General features: G+C 46.8%; 1 protein-coding gene across 1 annotated transcript in view; it reads left to right on the forward strand.

The window, feature by feature from the left end:
• Window positions 1-20,688, forward strand: part of dner (delta/notch-like EGF repeat containing) — a 75,743-nt gene that overhangs the window by 45,242 nt on the left and 9,813 nt on the right. The window contains exons 10-12 of the mRNA XM_060924326.1: window positions 7,669-7,791; window positions 7,923-8,036; window positions 8,115-8,246. Of these exons, the coding sequence (XP_060780309.1) occupies window positions 7,669-7,791; window positions 7,923-8,036; window positions 8,115-8,246 (369 nt within the window). The remainder of the gene's footprint in view (window positions 1-7,668; window positions 7,792-7,922; window positions 8,037-8,114; window positions 8,247-20,688) is intronic.

Here is a 20,688-nt window from a genome sequence, read left to right on the forward strand (position 1 = left end):
TCGGGCAGTCTGTAAGGGCGGCTGCGCACTACCACCCCCGGGGCGTCTCAATGTGGGGTTCTATGAGGTGGGTGCGGCCGGGCAGGGGCGAGAACATGTCAGAAAATTCTGTTTGCAACCGGGCGACCTCCGTGAGCTAGGTCGGAGAGAGGTGGGCTTCACAGGGGACTGGAGCGGTGGGTGATGCCGATTTTCCCTTTTGAACCTCCAGCCCCAGCTCCGCCTTCTCTGGAACCACTGACACCAGCGCCATGGGGACCTCCTCGCTCCAACGTTTTAACAGATTGAGGTGGTATACCTGTAACGCCCCGCCCGTGTCCGTTCGCCTCACCTCATAGTCGACGTCCCCGACTCGCCGTGTGACCTCAAAGGGTCCTTGCCACCTGGCGATTAATTTAGAGCTCGACGTGGGCAATAACACGAGTACTTTGTCTCCTGGTGTGAATTCCCTAAGGCGCGTGCCCCTGTTGTACAGGCAGACTTGACGATCTTGAGCCTGCTGCAAATTCTCCTGGGTTAGGTGTGTGTGTGTGTGTGTGTGTGTGTGTGTGTGTGTGTGTGTGTGTGTGTGGAGTTTTGCGCGCAGGTCAATAACGTATTGAATTTCATTTTTGCTCAGGGAAGGTCCCTCCTCCCAATTTTCCCGCAGCACATCTAGGATGCCACTCGGCTTACGCCCATATAATAATTCGAACGGGGAGAACCCCGTGGAGGCTTGTGGGACCTCTCGCACTGAGAAAAGCAGGGGCTCGAGCCATTTATCCCAGTTACGTGCGTCCTCGCTTACAAATTTTTTTATTATATTTTTGAGGGTGCGATTAAACCGTTCGACTAAACCATCCGTTTGTGGGTGATAAACGCTGGTGCGTCTCAGCTTGATTACCAATAACCCATACAGTTCATGCAGTGTGCGTGACATAAATGTAGTGCCTTGATCAGTCAGAATCTCTTTGGGGATTCCGACTCGGGAGATGACGCGGAAGAGTGGTTCCGCAATACTACGTGCGGAGATATTGCAGAGTGGCACTGCTTCCGGGTATCGCGTTGCATAGTCCACGAGAACTAAAATAAAGCGATACCCTCATGTTGACCGATCTAATGGCCCAACGAGATCCATCCCAATTCTTTTGAACGGGGTCTTGATTAATGGTAAAGGGCGCAAAGGCGCTTTTGGAATGGCTGCTGGATTTACTAACTGGCATTCGTGGCACACCATACACCACCTACGGACATCGCAGCGAATCCCTGGCCAATAGTACTGGGCCATTATTCGGGCTAGTGTCTTATCCTGCCCCAAGTGTCCAGCCATGGGATTAAAGTGAGCCGCCTGGAATACCAATTCCCGGCGGCTCTTTGGGATCAAAAGTTGGGTTACTTGTTCCTTAGTTTGAGTGTCCTGTGTCACTCGGTATAACCTATCCTTAATAATGGAAAAATAGGGGAAGGACGGGGTGGCGGTTGGCTGGAGCATTTGACCATCAATTACTCTCACTTGGTCAAACGCATGCCGCAGAGTCTCGTCTCGCGATTGCTCTAATGGAAAATCCAAGAGAGAGGGAGGAGGAGCCTGCTGCTCCTCACTCTGACACGGTGATGACTAAATGTGTCATTAAATCCCGAAATCCCGGCCAATCAGTCCCCAAAATTATAGAATGGGTAAGGCAAGGATTAACCACTGCCTGTACTCTAAATTTCTCCCCTCGAAACAGAATGTGGACCGACACTAAAGGGTAGTTGTGAACATCCCCGTGCACACACAACACCTTCACCAACTGTGCTCTGCCCAATGCCTCGTCTTGCACCAGGCTTTGGTGGATTGAGGTCTGATCACAGCCGGAGTCCACCAAAGCCTGATACAGTAGCGCTTGAAAGTTTGTGAACCCTTTAGAATTTTCTATATTTCTGCATAAATATGACCTAAAACATCATCAGATTTTCACACAAGTCCTAAAAGTAGATAAAGAGAACCCAGTTAAACAAATGAGACAAAAATAGAATACTTGGTCATTTATTTATTGAGGAAAATCATCCAGTGTTACATATCTGTGAGTGGCAAAAGTATGTGAACCTCTAGGATTAGCAGTTAATTTGAAGGTGAAATTAAAGTCAGGTGTTTTCAATCAATGGGATGACAATGAGGAGTGAGTGGGCACCCTGTTTTATTTAAAGAACAGGGATCTATCTATCTTCACAACATGTTTGTGGAAGTGTATTATGGCACGAACAAAGGAGATTTCTGAGGACCTCAGAAAAAAGTGTTGTTGATGCTCATCAGGCTGAAAAAGGTTATAAGAGCATCTCTAAAGAGTTTGGACTCCACCAATCCACAGTCAGAGAGACTGTGTACAAATTGAGGAAATTCAAGACCATTGTTACCCTCCCCAGGAGTGGTAGACCAACAAAGATCACTCCAAGAACAAGGCGTGTAATAGTCGGTGTGGTCACAAAGGACCCCAGGGTAACTTCTAAGCAACTGAAGGCCTCTCTCACATTGGCTAATGTTAACGTTCATGAGTCCACCATCAGGAGAACACTGAACAACAATGGTGTGCATGGCAGGGTTGCAAGGAGAAAGCCACTGCTCCCCAAAAAGAACATTGCTGCTCGTCTGCAGTTTGCTAAAGATCACGTGGACAAGCCAGAAGGCTATTGGAAAATGTTTTATGGATGGATGAGACCAAAACAGAACTTTTTGGTTTAAATGAGAAGTGTTATGTTTGGAGAAAGGAAAACACTGCATTCCAGCATAAGAACCTTATCCCATCTGTGAAACGTGGTGGTACTATCATGGTTTGGGCCTGCTTTGCTGCAGCTGAGCCAGGACGGCTTGCCATCATTGATGGAACAATGAATTCTGAATTATACCAGTGAATTCTAAAGGAAAATGTCAGGACATCTGTCCATGAACTGAAACTCAAGAGAAGGTGGGTCATGCAGCAAGACAATGACCCTAAGCACACAAGTCATTCTACCAAAGAATGGTTAAAGAAGAATAAAGTTAATGTTTTGGAATGGCCAAGTCAATGTCCTGACCTTAATCCAATCGAAATGTTGTGGAAGGACCTGAAGCGAGCAGTTCATATGAGGAAACCCACCAACATCCCAGAGTTGAAGCTGTTCTGTATGGAGGAATGGGCTAAAATTCCTCCAAGCCGGTGTGCAGGACTGATCAACAGTTATCGGAAACATTTAGTTGCAGTTATTGCTGCACAAGGGGGTCACACCAGATACTGAAAGCAAAGGTTCACATACTTTTGCCCCTCACAGATATGTAATATTGGCTCATTTTCCTCAATAAATAAATGACCAAGTATAATATTTTTGTCTCATTTATTTAACTGGGTTCTCTTTATCTACTTTTAGGACTTGTGTGAAAATCTGATGATGTTTTAGGTCATATTTATACAGAAATATAGAAAATTCTAAAGGGTTCACAAACTTTCAAGCACCACTGTACGTATCCCCTTGGATACTCACCAGTATGTGATAAGCTCCAGCCCGATCGAGGACGGTTCCTGGCGCGTCGGGGATCTGGATCACTGCGCCCACCTCCATTGCCGAGCACTGATGCTGGAGGTGCCCCAGCTCCCCACAGCGCCAGCACACCGGCCCAGGCTCTCTCTCTGCACTGGTGTTCTGGATATCACTCACCTGAGGGGGGGAAGACACAGACACGGAAGTAGGAAACGGTAGGACACCGCGGGTGCGGTGGGCCGGCTGGGGTGGAGCTGGCCCCCGCCTCCGCGGTGGGGGAATGGGGCGAGGGCGAGGAACAGGAGGGGAGAGAGAGAGAGAGGGGAGGGGAGAGGGGGAGACATGCTGTCCTGCCATTGGAACGGCCGCCATATGGTCCTCCGCCAGCTCAATGGCCTGATCCAGCAATGCTGGGCAATGGCACTGGACCCACTTCCGGAAGTCGAGTGACGAACTGCTCCAGCACTACCAGATCGATGATTTCCTTGGCGTCACGGTTGTCGGCCCTCAACCACCGGCAGCAGGTTTCCTGGAGTTGCTGGCCAAATGCGAACGGCCGGCTGACCTCCTCCAGGCGCAGCGCGTGGAAGCGCTGCTGCTGCTGCTCCAGAGTGCAACCCACGTGCTGGAGGACGGCCCTGCGGAGGTCCGTGTAGACCAGCCGGCTGTTGGCGGGGAGCTGTAGCGCGGCCAGCTGCGCCTCGCCTGTGAGCAGGGGGAGGAGGCGCGCCATGCGCTATTCCACCGGCCAACCCCACGCCTCTGCTGCCTGCTCAAAAAGGGCGAGGAAGGCCTCGGGGTCGTCGTGCAGGCCCATCTTCTTAAGGGTGAGGTGGGGAGGGCCTGCGGCGGTGGAGGTGGTGGACCCTGCCGACACAAGTAGGTGCCGGAATGCCTGGCGGTCTTCCTGCTGCGCCAACATCAGGGCCTCGAACCTTTGCTCCTGTTCTTTCTGGAGGGTGACCAGCGCCTGGTGCTGGCTCTTTGGGCCGTGGTGAGGGCATGGATCAAGTCCTTGAAGGGGGAGGACTCCATGGGGCTGTTCACTCCTGCGCTCCTTCCCGGGTTTCAGCACCACTGTAACAAGTGTTCTAGGTGGGTGGAGCACAGAAGCATGGCAGGCCAGAACTGAGTTCTCAAAAAACTCCTTATTTAGCTTTTCAGCTTAAGGCTACATCCACACGACAACGGCAACAAGATTTTTTTTTAAAATATCGCGTCCACATGGGCAACGGAACAGTAAAATTTCAGGTACATATGGGAACGCAACGCTTGCTGAAAATGATGCAATACACATGCCACACCTCTACGTGTGCTGTAACACGGTCCCATCGGAGACACCAGAACAATAGAAGTAGACGCATGCGCATAAACCCCTTCTTCTGTAGCATTAGCCACATAAAGTTTTGATTATTATTCAGTAGCGTAAAACGAAAGATGCGGAAAGAGGAATGAATGGGGGTAGATGGAAGCCGGTACGCCAACATTCTGATATCCTCCAGAATTCTTTAATGGTCCGGAATAAATTGAATGCTACACATTGATGGATTACTTTGTTCTTCTACACCCTTTTTGAGGAATGTATTGTTGGACTTAAACCAACATCTGAAGAGGTGAGATCGCTCCTTTTTTTCCCTATTTTTCCTATTATTTTTGTTTTTGGAAAGCACACGGGCGGTGCGCGGTTTGGTACTGCTTCCGGAGTGTTTGGACTAAAGACTCTGCCCTAAGGGCTATTCTCTCTCTCTCTCTCTCTCTCTCTCTCTCTTACACTTTGCACCATTACACAATAAATATTCACAGTGAAAATATTTTGTAAGCGCGTTTCATGAACCAAGTTATAGGATTTGTTGACAACTCGCATTGAGTTCGATACACTTATACCCGGCGTGAAGCACTGACAGTCATGTGGTTGTGACGTCATCGTAAACAAATCCGTTCTACTCATCCAGACGACTTTGCAACGGCGCCGTTACCAGATTTTTTCATTCTGGAACCCGTTCTCAAAAGATTTCGTTTTGGGGCACCCAAAACGCCGGTGCTGTGTGGACGCCAGGCGGAAACGATAAACAATTTTATCAGATTCACCTGAATCCGTTGCTGTGTGGACAGGGCCTAAATCACGCACACAAGTATCCAGGTTGGGGAGAAGCTCCCTTCTTCCGCTCTCCCTCTCCTCTTTATAGGGCGCGGTCACTGGGGAAGACACACAAACACAGGTTAATTCCCATCAGGTGCAGTGATTCCGCCACTTACACTACGTTCACACTGCAAGGCTTAATGCTCAATTCCGATTTTTTTGTGAAATCCGATTTTTTTGTGAGGTCGTTCACATTAACAAATATATGCGACTTGTATGTGATCCTCAGTATGAACGAAAAGCGACCTAAAAGTGTTCCGCATGCGCATTGCAGGATACGACGACGTCACACGCAGTGAGCATGGCCAGTGTTTACGGAAGTAAAACCGCCCGGTTGCGGTATGACCCATCCAATCTAGCTTGAATAGCTGCATCCCCCCAAATGGAAATCAGCTCCCTAACCTCTGTGTCCTTCCATTGAGAAGATTCAGAACCTTCACAGCCCGAAGTGTCCCTCGTATTGATGTCATGCGCAGGGGCGCAGATACGTTTTTTGAACTGGGGGGGACAAAAAACTGGGGGGGACAAAGCTGCCAGCAAACCAACCCCAACCCCGATATGCCTGTCAAACTTCTTGTGGGTTACCATAGCAACCAAGCTCGAGCTCGCAACCTGTGCAGTCTGCGCAGCTCAACCAACCGAATATCAGTCTTTGTTTTATGTGAGTTGTTGCAACTATGTATACACTGCTGTGCACCTCAATAAACCGAATGGTAATTAGTCTTTTGATTTTTCCGTGAGGTTTGCCTTATGCAAAGAAAGACAGCATAGACGTTTTTTCCTCCCTATAAGTGGGGGGGACCGAACGAGGTGAATTTAAATCTGGGTGGGACGAGTCCCACCCTCTGTCTGCGCCCGTGATTATGCGCCATGTTGTTGTAACTTTTTTTGAGAGACCCGCCGCCTACTTCAGTGCAGAATAGTGACGTTTGTGGCTTGTTGATGACGTGTAAGTCGGATGAATGCGACCTGGCGGTTCAGACTGAAGTCGCATATGAAAAGAGCGGATAGGAATCGGAATTAGGACCACATATCCAAACGGCCTGGGTCGGATTTGAAAAAAATCGGATCTGTGTCGTTCATATTGTCAATAAAAGATCGGATACAGGTCACATATGGGCGAAAAGATCGGATTTGAGTCACTTCAGCCTGCAGTGTGAACGTAGCCTTACTTTCCCTGACTCCGCCCTTCATTCACAGACCGACGCTTGACCACGCCCCCACTGCCACAGTCACACTTGCTTCTTAATTTTGCAGCAAAACCCAGTAGCCTTCATGATAAATTTTGTTTGATAAATGGTCACTTACATAATATGCTGCTGTCTTTACTGACATACAAAAAATTTTTGTAACATTTTAATTCTGTGCTAGAAAACTAATGTTGGAAATCTAAAATGTTTTTGTATTGACTCGATAATGTAGAAGTCCTAAAATAAAAACCTATAACAATGTTTGTACTAGCCTTGCGATGACCTGGCGACTTGTCCAGGGTGTACCCCGCCTCTCACCCATAGTCAGCTGGGATAGGCTCCAGCTTGCCTACGACCCTGTGGGACAGGATAAGCGGCTAGAGATAATGGATGGATGGATGTTTGTAGTAAAATAAATTGGCTGCCTAAGACTTTTCCACAGTACTATAGTCAAAAGTTTGGATCACTGTTTTTTCTTCATTTTTTATTAATTAAAAGACACTTCATGTCTTCAAGTAATGATGGACTGTTGTTTTTCTTAACTTAGTTGAGTGGTTCTTGGCATAATATGGATTACTACAGTTGTCTAATAGGGCTATTTACTGTATTTTTATTATTTACTATTTACTATTTGATCTCAGATGCATTAAGAAGTATATTAAGATGTATATAGAAGAATATATATTATATATACACTTACCCCATTGGCAATAATGTAATATTTGTTTGAAAACACTGCACAAATAATTAAAAAGCTGTAAATAAGAATATAAGTCAGAATAAGACTGCCACCCTGTGGGGGAAAGTGTATTTACATAAGGGAACATGGATTCAAACTCTGCCTTCTCTCTACTTTTCTCTCAGGTTATCATGGGTTGTACTGTGAGGAGGAGTATAACGAGTGTCTCTCTGCTCCATGTCTAAATTTTGCTACCTGCCGGGATCTGATCAATGCCTATGAATGTGTATGTACGTCGCAGTACACAGGTACACATTTATGTCTGCTTTACAGTAATGCATTTTGTGTTGAATGTGTGTGGGGGGGCCTTACAATAATGTACTAGTGGTCTGTATCATGTTTGTGTTGTGATGTCTTGTGATGTATGCGTGTTTTGTAGGGCGACATTGTGAGATTTATAAAGATCCATGTGCAAAAATGCAGTGTCAGAATGGAGGTCAGTGTGAAAGAAGGCAGAGCAATGCAACCTGTGTGTGTGCACCTGGATACACAGGTGAGTACATTCATATGTGAGTGTTTGTGCAAGTGTGTGTGAGACTTACCCCCACCCCCTGTTTTGCTCTTTTCTAAGGTGAAAACTGTGAAATTGACATTAATGAGTGTGAGAGCAGCCCGTGTCATCATGGTGGCACCTGCATTGACCAGTCAGATGGCTTCATCTGTCACTGCCCACCTGGCTGGGTGGGCGGGGCCTGTGAGATCCGTGAGTTGAAGCTTAAATTGAATAATCTACTTTAATGTGAATAAACTGCTACCGATGATTGAACGTGTGTGTGTGTGTGTGTGTGTGTGTGTGAGAGAGAGAGAGAGAGAGAGAGAGAGAGAGAGAGAGAGAGATTTAGCAGTTCTCTTATATAAGTTTGTCTAATATGGGTTAACAGTGGAATTAATTAAAAGCTGAATTTATGAAACTGAAATGGCTAAAAATGCAGTGTTCAGACAGCTAACTTGAGTGTGCAGAACAGTATCACTGAGGGTGGTTGTTAAAAGAGAGCCAAATTGACAAATTGAAAGCGAATTGCAGACCATGGTGAATTAAAGGAAAGGAAGGTGCATGTGGTCAGTGGTCAGTGTGTGACTCAGTGCCAAGCTGAAGTGGACTCATGTGGGCCGGCCACTGGTGCTTCCACAAAATTTAAAGTGGGGTGGCCAGAGAGGGCACACCAAATCTTGGAGTGGCACACCACAAACATATCATAGTTGAAATTCAAAGTTATAATACAGAATGGTTGCATTGTATTATTGTCTTCACAAAATACATAGTGACCCTTAATATAAAGCAAAAGTGATTCCTTCTAAAATATGAATGATAACCACTATAATATTTTATTTCATGCATGAATAAAATCGACAAAACTGTCTTAGCACAAATTCTTCAACTCAGCCTCAGAGCCATGTTTATTTGGATTATAAAGATTTTTAAAAATGAGGCATTCATCATAAAACAGTAAATTGTATGGTTAACTGGTTTACTGTAGCTAGAAAACCACATGTAAACTCTTGTTTATTATACCAAAATGCAAATCTTCTATGCAGCAATTAAGATACATACATACATACATACATACATACATACATACATACATACATACATACATACATACATACATACATAATGCAAAGCTAAAATGAAAGAATCCTGTGTGAAAATCCAAAATCTCTCTCTCTCTCTCTCTCTCTCTCTCTCACACACACACACACACACACACATATATAATTATTAGCACCCCCTGTAAGAATTTGTAAAAATCAGATGAGCAGAAGATTGCTAAATTTCTCACCTTACTCATGGGTAAAGCTCTACAGTGGGCTAGTGCTGTGTGGGAACGTGGTGGTGAACACACCATGTCTTATGATCATTTCTTAGGACTCTTTAAGCAGGTGTTTGACCATGAACCTGAGGTGACAGAGGTTGGAGAGAATCTTCTAACCATTAAACAAGGGGACAGAGCTGTGTATGCCCTGGAATTCTGCACACTGGCTGCTGGCAGTGGTTGGAACGAGCCTGTGTTAAAAGCCACTTTCCGCCAACGGCTGCGTCCAGAAGTATTGAGCAAAATAGTGTGCCGAGATGAACATTTGTCCCTAGATTCCCTCATTGACTTAGCATTTCGTCTGGACCACCTAATCATGAACAGGCCCTCACTGCGACCCTCAACACCTCCCATGGAGGTTTCTCACACTCGATTGCAACGATCAGAACGAGAAAGAACACGGTGAGAAGAGTTGTGCTTCTACTGCGGTAATTCCAACCATATCATTGCCAAATGCCTGGTCTGCCCACCTCGTGGAGCCATAGCTCATCAAGCTAGTGATCAACCCGGTCTGGTGAGTTCTATAATTAGCCCTAAAGCACAATCATTTAGATTATCTGTGTTATGGAATCTGCCAGACTCAACCCATGTCCTCTCTGCACTTATAGACTCAGGGGCAGAGGGAAATCTCATCAACTGCGTGGTTGTCCAAAGACTCAACCTGCCCACGGACTCCTTACAAAGACCTAGTAAAATAAACACAATCGACGGGGGGCCCATTGGAGAAGGACTGATCACCACTTGCACCGCTCCTCTCCAAATTCAGGTGGGGGCCCTTCATTTCGAGCGCATCTTGCTATTCATCACCCAAACAGCTAACCATGACATCATTCTTGGGTATCCCTGGCTCCAACTCCATGACCCCTTAATCTCCTGGCAGCAGAAGGACATCTTGCAATGGTCATCAGCGTGTTTTAGGAATTGATTACAACGTCCTCAATTGGCCATCGCATCTACCTCTGTGGAAAGCCCTTAACGTGATTCTCTGGATAATGTTCCAGCCTGTTATCTCCACCTGAAGGACGTTTGCAGCAAAGGTAAAGCATGTGGCTTACCTCCTTATTGTCCCTATGATTGTGCCATCGACCTCCTCCCTGGCATGAATCCTCCTCAAACCAAATCTCGTACCGGATGCTAACATGGACCTGCGGGGATTCACTGCTATGAGAGCCGACGGAGACACTAACACATTCGGGAAAAGCAAAGGTGGGGGACTCATCATTTATGTTAACAACCGCTGGTGTAACCCAGGACATATCTCCATAAAGACAGTTTTACAGGGATGTGATTTGGGGCTGGTGAAATTATCTGAAAATTTTAGCCAGGGGTCTGGGGGCCGCAGGCCCCCAGCTGGTCCAGTGCAGCAGCCTGGTGGGGGGACAAGGGGAGAAGCCCCCCGAAGCTCCTGGGTTCTGGGGTTTTCTGACTTAAAAATTGTACTAAAATGGCAAGCAAACACACAAGAAAAAACTTGTCATGATTAACAAATTCAAGCCAATTTAATGGTCAACATGCAACTCTGACACACACACTCTCGCTCACTCTCACACACACACTCTCGCTCACTCTCACACACACACACACACGCTCACTCTCGCTCACACACACACACACACACACACACACACACACACACACACACACACACTCTCGCTCACACACTCTCACTCTCTCACTCACACACACTCACTCACACACACACACACACACACACACACACACACACACACACACACACACACACACACACACACACTCTCTCACTCTCACTCTCACACACACACTCTCTCTCACTCTCACACACACACTCTCTCTCTCACTCTCACACACACACACTCACTCTCTCTCTCACTCTCACACACCCCAAAGAACCAGCGCAAGCAGGGCCCGCTAGCCCCGCGCCTTGTGACGTAATTCGCCCCGAGGCGAGCCGCGGTTTTTCTCCAACCATTCCCAGCGGAACTTTTTTTTCACTATTCTGTCAATTTCTTTAACTCGATTTGCATCTTTACGCTTGATCACGGAGGCTGCCATCTTTCAACTCTTTATTTGAAGCGAGCTTACGTACAGCTATCTAACAAGCGCGTTCATTGGTTGTTACAGAGTGATGAGCCAATCACGTACCTCGTTTCATCTCATTGACGTAATTACGTAATTTACGCAATTACGTCATTGAGATGAAACGAGGTACGTGATTGGCTCATCGCTCTGTAACAACCAATGAACGTGCTTGTTAGATAGCTGTACGTAAGCTCGCTTCAAACAAAGAGTTGAAAGATGGCAGCCTCCGTGATCGAGGCGTAAAGATGCAAATCCGAGGCTGCCATCTTTCAAACAAAGTCAGAACAAATAGGATACGAATGTGGATGAGGGAAAAATCGGAAAAAAAAATTTCTTCAAGTTTTGAGGTGAAAAAAGCGGAATTCCGCGAATTCGCGGAAAAATCACATCGCTGGTTTTATGTTGCCTGGACTTGGAGCTGCTAGCCATTAGCCTGCGGCCATATTATCTGCTGAGGGAGTTCAGTCACGTGATCACCATCTGTGTTTACATCCCTCCGAGGGCAGATGCAACCGCTGCATGTGAGAGGATTCAGTCTGTCACAGCAAGGCTGCAGACACAGCACCCTGAGGCATTTATGATAATTTCTGGGGACTTTAATCATGCTACTTTGGACTCTACTTTGGCTGCTTTTTACCAGGCTGTGGATTGTCCAACAAGGAACAACAGGACAATAGACTTGCTTTATGCTAATGTGAGGGATGCATACAGAGCCACACCCCTCCCCCCACTAGGGAAGTCTGACCACAACCTGGTTCTTCTACAGCTGAAGTACATCCCCCTGGTTCAAAGGCAGCCTGCAACAACTAGCTCCATCAGGAGGTGGTCCCCTGAAATGGAAGATGCCCTCAGGGACTGCTATGACATCACGGACTGGGATGTGCTACTTAACACTGTGAGGACATAGAGGGGCTGACACACTGTCTGATGGATTACCTCAACTTCTGTGCAGACGTGGTCTCCCCCGCTAAGACTGTACGGTGTTACCCTAATAACAAGCCATGGGTAACACAGGAAGTCAAAGCTGTCCTCAACAGGAAGAAGGCCGCCTTCAGGAGCAGGGATAGGGAGGCAATAAAAGCAGCACAGCAGGAGGTAAAATGCTGTGTGAGGGAAGCTAAGGACAGCTACAGGAGAAAGGTGGAGCAGAAGCTGAAGGAGAACAGCATGAGGGAGGTCTGGGAAGGTATGAAAATCATCACAGGCCACAATACAAAGATCAGAGTTGTTGAGGGGACAATGGAGAGGGCGAATGAGTTGAATGACTTCTTCAATCTGTTCAACCAGCCCACATCCCCCCCACCCTCTCCCTCACTGCAGCCATCTCTCCTTCTTCCCTCAACATACCTCCCCCAGTCATCACAGCAGCCCCCTCTTCCCCCTCATCCCCCACCTCAACACAGACTCCTCCATGCATTACTGCAGACCAGGTCAGAGGTCAACTGAGGAAGCTTCACCCCAGGAAAGCAGCAGGCCTGGACAAGGTGTGTCCCCAACTACTGAAGACCTGCGCTGCTGAACTGGGTGAACCACTCTAACGCATCTTCAACCTCAGCCTGCAGCAGGGGAGAGTGCCTACCCTTTGGAAGACATCATGTGCCATTCCAGTTCCCAAAAAGAATCGGCCCAGCAAGCTGAACGACTTCCGACTGGTGGCACTCACTTCATATCTGATGAAGACGTTGGAGCGGCTCTTCCTCAGCCTCCTCAGACCCCAGGTACAACATGCCCAGGACTGTCTGCAGTTTGCGTACCGGGCAGGTGTTGGTGTGGAAGACGCCATGCTCTACCTGCTACACTGAGCCCACTCGCATCTGGATAAGGGAAATGGCACAGTGAGGATCCTCTTCTTAGACTTCTTGAGTGCCTTCAACACCATCCAGACCCTATTGCTTCAGGACAAACTGAACAGGATGCAAGTGGACCCCTGCCTGGTCACCTGGATCTCCAGCTACCTCACTGACAGGCTGCAGTACGTCAGGCTGAAGGACATCACGTCTGACACTGTGATTAGCAGCACCGGAGCACCCCAGGGCACGGTGCTGGCCCCTCTTCTCTTCACCCTGTACACCGCGGACTTCTGCTACAACTCGGAGCTGTGTCACATTCAGAAGTTCAATGATGACACAGCCATCGTTGGGTGTATCAGTGATGACAGAGAGGAGGAGTATAGGAGCCTGGTGAGGGACTTTGCTGTGTGGTGCAACAGGAACCATCTGCAGCTCAACACCTCGAAAACCAAGGAGCTGGTCATTGACTTTGGGAGGTCCAGACCAAGGTCATGACCAGTTCTGATTGAGGGAGTCGAGGTGGAGGCTGTGGATTCCTACAAGTACTTCGGGCTGTGGCTGGACAGCAAGCTGGACTGGACTTGCAACATCAAACACTTATACAGGAAGGGACAGAGCAGGCTATACTTCCTTAGGAGGCTGCGGTCCTTTAACATCTGCAGGAAACTCCTGTGGATGTTCTATCAGTCTGTGGTCACCAGCATCCTGTTTTACACCATGGTGTGCTGGGGGGACAGCACATCCAAGAAGGACACATCCAGGCTGGACAAACTGATCAGGCGGGCCGGCTCTGTGGTCGGCATGAAGCTGGATTCTCTGGTGACAGTGGCAGAGAAGAGGTCTATGGACAAACTATTGAACATCATGGACAATGCCAGTCACCCTCTGCACACCGTCATCAGCAATCAGAGGAGTCTATTCAGTGACATAATGCTCCTTCCCAAGTGCAGGACGAACAGACTCAAAAACTCCTTTGTCCCTCATGCTGTCAGACTGTACAACTCCTCTCTGGGGGGGAGGAGGGGTAACAGGAGGACAGAGGACGGGAAGGAGCAGTAGCCTAGCCTAACAATAAGCAATACCGGACAATGTGCAATATAATGTGCAATATAAAGTGCAATATCTCTCCTGCCACCCCCCTTCTCCCCCCCTTTTTTCCCTCCCCCCTTCCCCCTTCCCCATATCTTATTATTTTTATATTTGTGTATGTAAATACTTAATTTCTTTTAATTTATCTAGAAGTTTTCCTCTATTTCTTTTTTCTGTTTATCTGTAATGATGCTGCTGGAATCTTAATTTCCCTGAGGGAACCCTCCCAAAGGGATCAATACAGTTTTCTCTAATCTAATCTAATCTAATCTAATCTAATCTAATCTAATCTAATCTAATCTAATCTAATCTAATCTAATCTAATCTAATCTAATCTATCCATTGTCCCTTAAAGAGCAAGCTGCCATGGAAGATTATGTGCAAGAGGCACTAAAACAAGGGTATATCAGACCATCCACCTCTCCAGCATCTGCAAGCTTCTTTTTTGTGGAAAAGAAGGGAGAAGGTCTCTGGCCCTGTATTGATAACCAAGGTCTCAACCAAATCAGTGTGAAATATACATATCCACGCCCACTGGTGTCTTCAGCCTTGAAACAACTAAGATCAGCAAAAATATTTTCGAAGTTGGACCTTCACTGTGCATACAACCTGGTATGAATTTGAAAATGGGATGAGTGGAAGATGGCCTTTAGCACCACCACCAGCCATTTTGAGTACTTGGTGATGTCTTATGGCACCAAGTGTCTTCCAATGTCTAATCAATGACATCTTAAGGGACATGTTGGGGAAATGCATTATTGCTTACATTGACAATATCCTGATTTACTCCCCAGAAAAGGACAGTCACGTAGAACATGTCAGATCAGTACTATCCCACCTGCTCAAGAACCACCTCTTTGTCAAAGCAGAGAAGTGCAAATTTCATGTCAACCAGATCTCTTTCCTAGGGTATATAATCAATTCTGAGGGAGTAAGCATGGACCAGACTAAGGGCTCAGCAGTCACCTCATGGCCATCACCCACATCAGTGAAGGAACTATAATGCTTCTTGGGCTTTGCAAATTTTTACCGGCACTTCATTCAGGGTTTCAGTACGATTGCCGTTCCCCTAACTTCTCTGTTAAAGAACTGTTCACATCGCCTCCAATGGAACCCAGCAGCTGAGGACACTTTCAACCATCTCAAGGCAGCATTTACCTCTGCTCCCATCTTACAACATCCAGATCCTACCAAGTCATTCATCATAGAGGTAGATGCATCAGAAACTGGAGTAGGAGGGGTGCACTTGCAGTGCTTTGGGGAGAAGCCCAAATTGCATCCGGTTGCCTTCTTTCCCAAGAAACTCACACTTACAGAGAAAAACTACAACACTGGTAATAGAGAGCTCCTAGCCACAAAACTAGTCTTGGATGAGTGGAGACACTGGCTAGAGGGTGCCACACACCCATTCACAATTCTAACCGACCATAAGAACTTAGAATACCTGAAGACCACAAAACATCTCAACCCAAGACAAGCCAGGTGGACCCTGTTCTTTACTCAGTTCCAATTCACAATATCTTACTGCCCTGGCTCCAGAAATACTAAAGCAGATGCTCTGTCCAGAATCCACAACCCCTTGCCCCATATCTCAGAACCCACTTCTATACTACCACTAGAATGTTTCATACAAGCCATTACTTGGGACATAGATAAGAAGATCCAACAGTTGCAGACCTCTAACCTTCCTGAGAACTGCCTCCCTCGGACTCCTACGTGTGCCACCTGACCTCAGAGGAAAGCTCATCACCTGGGCCCACTCTTCCCCCGCCACAGGACATTCCAGCAGTCATTGCACATATCAACTCATCAGAAACAAGTATTGGTGGGAGAACATGATTTCGGACATCATTCAGTTTGTCTCTTGTTCAGTGTGTGCCAAGGTCAAGGTACCATGTGCCCCACATGCTGGGAAACTATGCCCTCTCCCAGTGCCTCAGAGACCCTGGTCACACACAGCCACAGACTTTATCGCTGACCTACCACCATCACAGGGTAACACAGTCATCATGGCAATCATTGATAGATTCTCCAAAGCGCTATGACTCATCCCACGACCCGGTCTACCTCCTGCTTTCCAAATAGCCGAACTGATGTTCAATCATGTCTTCCATTGTTTTGGCATCCCCGAGAACATTGTAAGTGACTGGGGTCCTCAATTCATCTCCAGGTTCTGGTCCAGTTTTATGGAGAGATCAGGCGCATCAGTGAACCTCACGTCTAGCTACTAACCACAGTCCAATGGCCAGGTGGAACATGCTAACCAGGAGGTGGGTTGTTTCCTGAGATTATTCTGCATGTGAAACCAGAAGGACTGGGCACAGTTTCTCCCATGGGCCAAATATGCACAGAACTCGCTTAAACACGCCGCAACTCAGTTAACACCATTCCAGTGCATACTTGGCTATCAATCCCCCCCCCCCCCCCCCATTCCCTTGGGATGACACACCCACCCAGGTACCATCCATCAATGCCTGGTTGAAAAGAAGCCAGCAGATGTGGAAGGAAGTTCACCAGAGGCTAGAATCAGTAAATGCCAAGTACAAACAAATAAACACAGATAAACACAGATAAGCACAGAAGTAAGAACCCAGTATGTATTCCCAGAGATCAGGTTTGGCTCTCCACAAAAGACCTAAGGGAACCAAACACGTGTAAGAAACTGCAAGCACATTACACTGGCCCATACAAGGTACTGCATAGGATCAATGAGGTATCCTATAGACTAGAACTCCCACCTCACAGCAGAATGGCACCTACTTTCCATGTGTCCTGTCTAAAACCAGCCATACAGGATCCCTTAGACATGGACAAACCCACCTAGGAGCCCCCATCCCTGGACATCGAGGGCGAACCCATCTATCAGGTAAATAAAATTTTAAACTATCACCGCAGACAAGGTCAGCTTGAATACCTGGTAGTTTGGGAGGGCTATGGCTATGAGGAACAAAGCTGGCAGAACTCCAGGGACATATTGGACCCCTTCCTGACACAGGAATTCCACAGCCAACACCCTAACAAACCTGCACCGAGAAGGAGAGGGCAGCCTAAAAAGTTAGTTGTTCCCAGAGGGAGCTCCTTGGGGGGGTTCGCTCAGTAACAACGCTAAAAACATGAGTTTGGAGCAGCCTCCAAGCATGGCCGCTCTGGACTACAAGTCCCAAGAGTCACAGTGTCCTCTATCACCTGACTATTAATAACACCACCAGTCTCTCATCAAGCAATCACCAGCTCACCTATATAAGGTCAGGTCTCACTTCCACTCTTCGCGAAATATTGTCTAGTACCCTGCATCAAACTTTACTGGGCCATTTGTTTTCTGCCTGCCTTCCAGTGTATGGCCCGTGTTTATGTTTAGTCTCAACCTTGTCTCATTGCTTCCCCTTTGTTGCGTTGTTTGCTGATCGACTGACCCTTGCTTGTTTCCGGACTACAATTCCTGCTCTATGATTTGGCTCAACGTGCTGTTTGCAAAGCCCCCAGTCTCCCCTGCACCTGCATCCATAAGTGCCTGCACTCTGACAAAGGGTGAGAAAACATCCACCTTTTGGTGAAGTAGCTTCATCTCACACTGAAGAAATGAGAAAAGTCCAATGTTTAATTGAAAGAAATTTATTCAGAGAAAAATAAATCCCTCATCAAGAAATAATTATTTTCACAAAAACACAGTGCTATTATTCTTGGTACTCCTTTATTTAATAATTTGTACAACAACCCTTTGCCAGTAAAACAGCACTGAGTCTTCTCCTGTAACATTTTAATGGTTGGAGAACACAGAGCAGGGCATCCGAGATCATTCCTCTTTACAGACTCTCTCTAGATCATGCAGGATCCTAAGCCCTCTCTTGTGCACGCTCCTCTTCAGCTCAGCCCACAGGTGTTCAATGGGGTTCAGGTCAGGGGACTGAGATGGCCATGGCAGAAGCTTGATTCTGTAGTCAGCTAATGATTTTTGCATTGATTTAGACATATGCTTTGGATTATTGTTCTGCTGGAAGATCCAATGATGACCTAGGCTTTGTTCCTGGCAGAGGCAGCCAGATTTTGATTTAAAATGGCCTGGTATTTCATGGAGTCCATGATGCCATGTACCCTAACAAGGTTTCCAGGGTTCACAGAATTTTACACCATATTTTACGGTTGGGATAGGGTTCTTTTCATTATAACCATCATTCATTTTACACCAAACCCACCTTGAGGGCTTATTGACAAAAAGCTCCATTTTTGTTTTGTCAGGAACATAGTTCATGTTTCACAAACTTCAGGTGCTTACTTTTATGGTTTGCTGACAGAAAAAGCATTTTTTTCTGGCTAACCTTCCAAATAATCTGTTGGCATAGAGGGTCTGATGGTGGTTTTGGAGACTTGGTAATAGCAAGATGTTACTTTTTCTTGTAATTCACTAGCAGTGATCCTTGGGGGATGGCATGATGGTGTAGTGGTTAGCACTGTCGCCTCACAGCAAGAAGGTCCTGGGTTTGAGCCCAGTGGCCGACGAGGGCCTTTTTGTGTGGCGTTTGCATGTTCTCCCCGTGTCTGCGTAGGTTTCCTCTGGGTGCTCCGGTCCAAAGACATACAGGTTAGGATAATTGGTGGCTCTAAATTGACCATGTGTGAATGGTTGTTTGTCTCCATGTGTTAGCCCTGCGATGGCCTGGTGACTTGTCCAGAGTGTACCCCAAGGGATGGTGATTTAAAAAAAGTTAAGGTATGGTGATTTAAAAAAAAAAAAGAAAGGCTACACACCTGAAAATGTCCAGTTCTACAGTTAGGGCAATAATAAAAAAAAAAAAGAGGACACCAACTGGTACTATTAGAAGAAGAAGCCTTTATTTGTCACATGCACACTCAAGCACAGTGAAATTCATCCTCTGCATTTAACCCATCTGAAGCAGTGAAGGCACGCGCACACACACACACACACACACACACACACACACACACACACACACACACACACACACACACCCAGAGCAGTGAGCAGCTATGCTACAGTGCCCAGGGAGCATTTGGGGGGTTAGGTGCCTTGCTCAAGGGCACTTCAGCCCAAGGCCACCCCATGTTAACCTACCTGCATGTCTTAGAACTGTGGGGGAAACCAGAGCACCCGGAGGAAACCCACACAGACATGGGGAGAACATGCAAACTCCACACAGAAAGGTCCCCATCGGCTGCTGGGCTCAAACCCAGAACCCTCTTGCTGTGAGGCGACAGTGCTAACCACTACACGACCATGCCACCCACACTGGGGAAATATGTATTTTAGTGTATTACTGTTTACTGCTGTTTACATAATTTTTATGTAGAAACATTTAATTTCATTATTTTGGACTTTCTGACAAACTGTGTAAGCTGATGTCAGGTATGTAGGTAACAGACAGATGTAAAATCAATAGAGTTTATTGCAGCAAAGCTGGCAGACAAATCCAAATTGGCAATCAAAGGTAGAATTGTTAAACAGGAAATGGTCAGGCAAGGCACAAACAAGATAACAAAAGCAAATACAACAAGCCGTAATCAAAGAAAAAAATGGTTCAATAGCCAAATAAATAGAACAAATAAACAAGGCTTGGTAAAGTCTGGTATGAGAACACAGAGTGTTTATTTCACATTGAGCAGGTGAACTGAGAGTCCTTATATGCACTGTAGTAAATGAGACTGTGATTTGGAACAGGCGAGAGTATAGATTAGTATTCCAGAGAGTGAGAATGGTGTGGTGCAGTGTGGTTGTTGCCATCCATGGTGGCCATGTTTGGAGGCTGCTGGGAACTCTGGGCAGGTGCAGACATGAGAGAACCCCCCAGCTCTACTCCTCAGGGCTGTGACCTTCCCACTCCACCAAATACTCCAGCCTGCCATGTCTCTGCCAGGAGTCTAAGAGGTTCCTGACAATGTATGCAGGCTGGCTGTTGATGTCAATAGGAGCAGGAGGTGTCATGGAGGGAACTGTGGTGGCTAGGGGCCCATGGATGGTGGACTTGAGGCAGGAGACATGGAATTTGGGTGAGATTTTGCTGTGTCTGAACAGGTAAATCTTGCACGTGACATCATTAATCTGTTGTAGAATTCTGAAGGGGCCAATGTACTTTGTGTTTAGTTTCCTGCAGGTTTGAGGGTTCCTGATATCTCTGGTAGACAGCCACACTCTGTCACCTGGGTTATATTGGGGTGTCTCCTCATTATGGCAAACAGCAAAGTGTTTTTACCTCTGGGCCACTTGTTTTAAGTGCTGGTGGACACTCTCCCACACCTGTTTGCTGTGCTTGAACCAGTCATCAACTGCAGGCACGTCTGTTGGAGGGTCATTTCATGGGAAGGGGGAGGTTGGTAGCTGAGTATGCACTGGAAGGATGTGAGCTGAGTGGCAGAGTGCAGTAGGGAGTTTTGTGCA

The sequence above is a fragment of the Neoarius graeffei genome, chromosome 6 (assembly GCF_027579695.1).
Source record: "Neoarius graeffei isolate fNeoGra1 chromosome 6, fNeoGra1.pri, whole genome shotgun sequence".
NCBI classification, from domain to species: domain Eukaryota; kingdom Metazoa; phylum Chordata; class Actinopteri; order Siluriformes; family Ariidae; genus Neoarius; species Neoarius graeffei.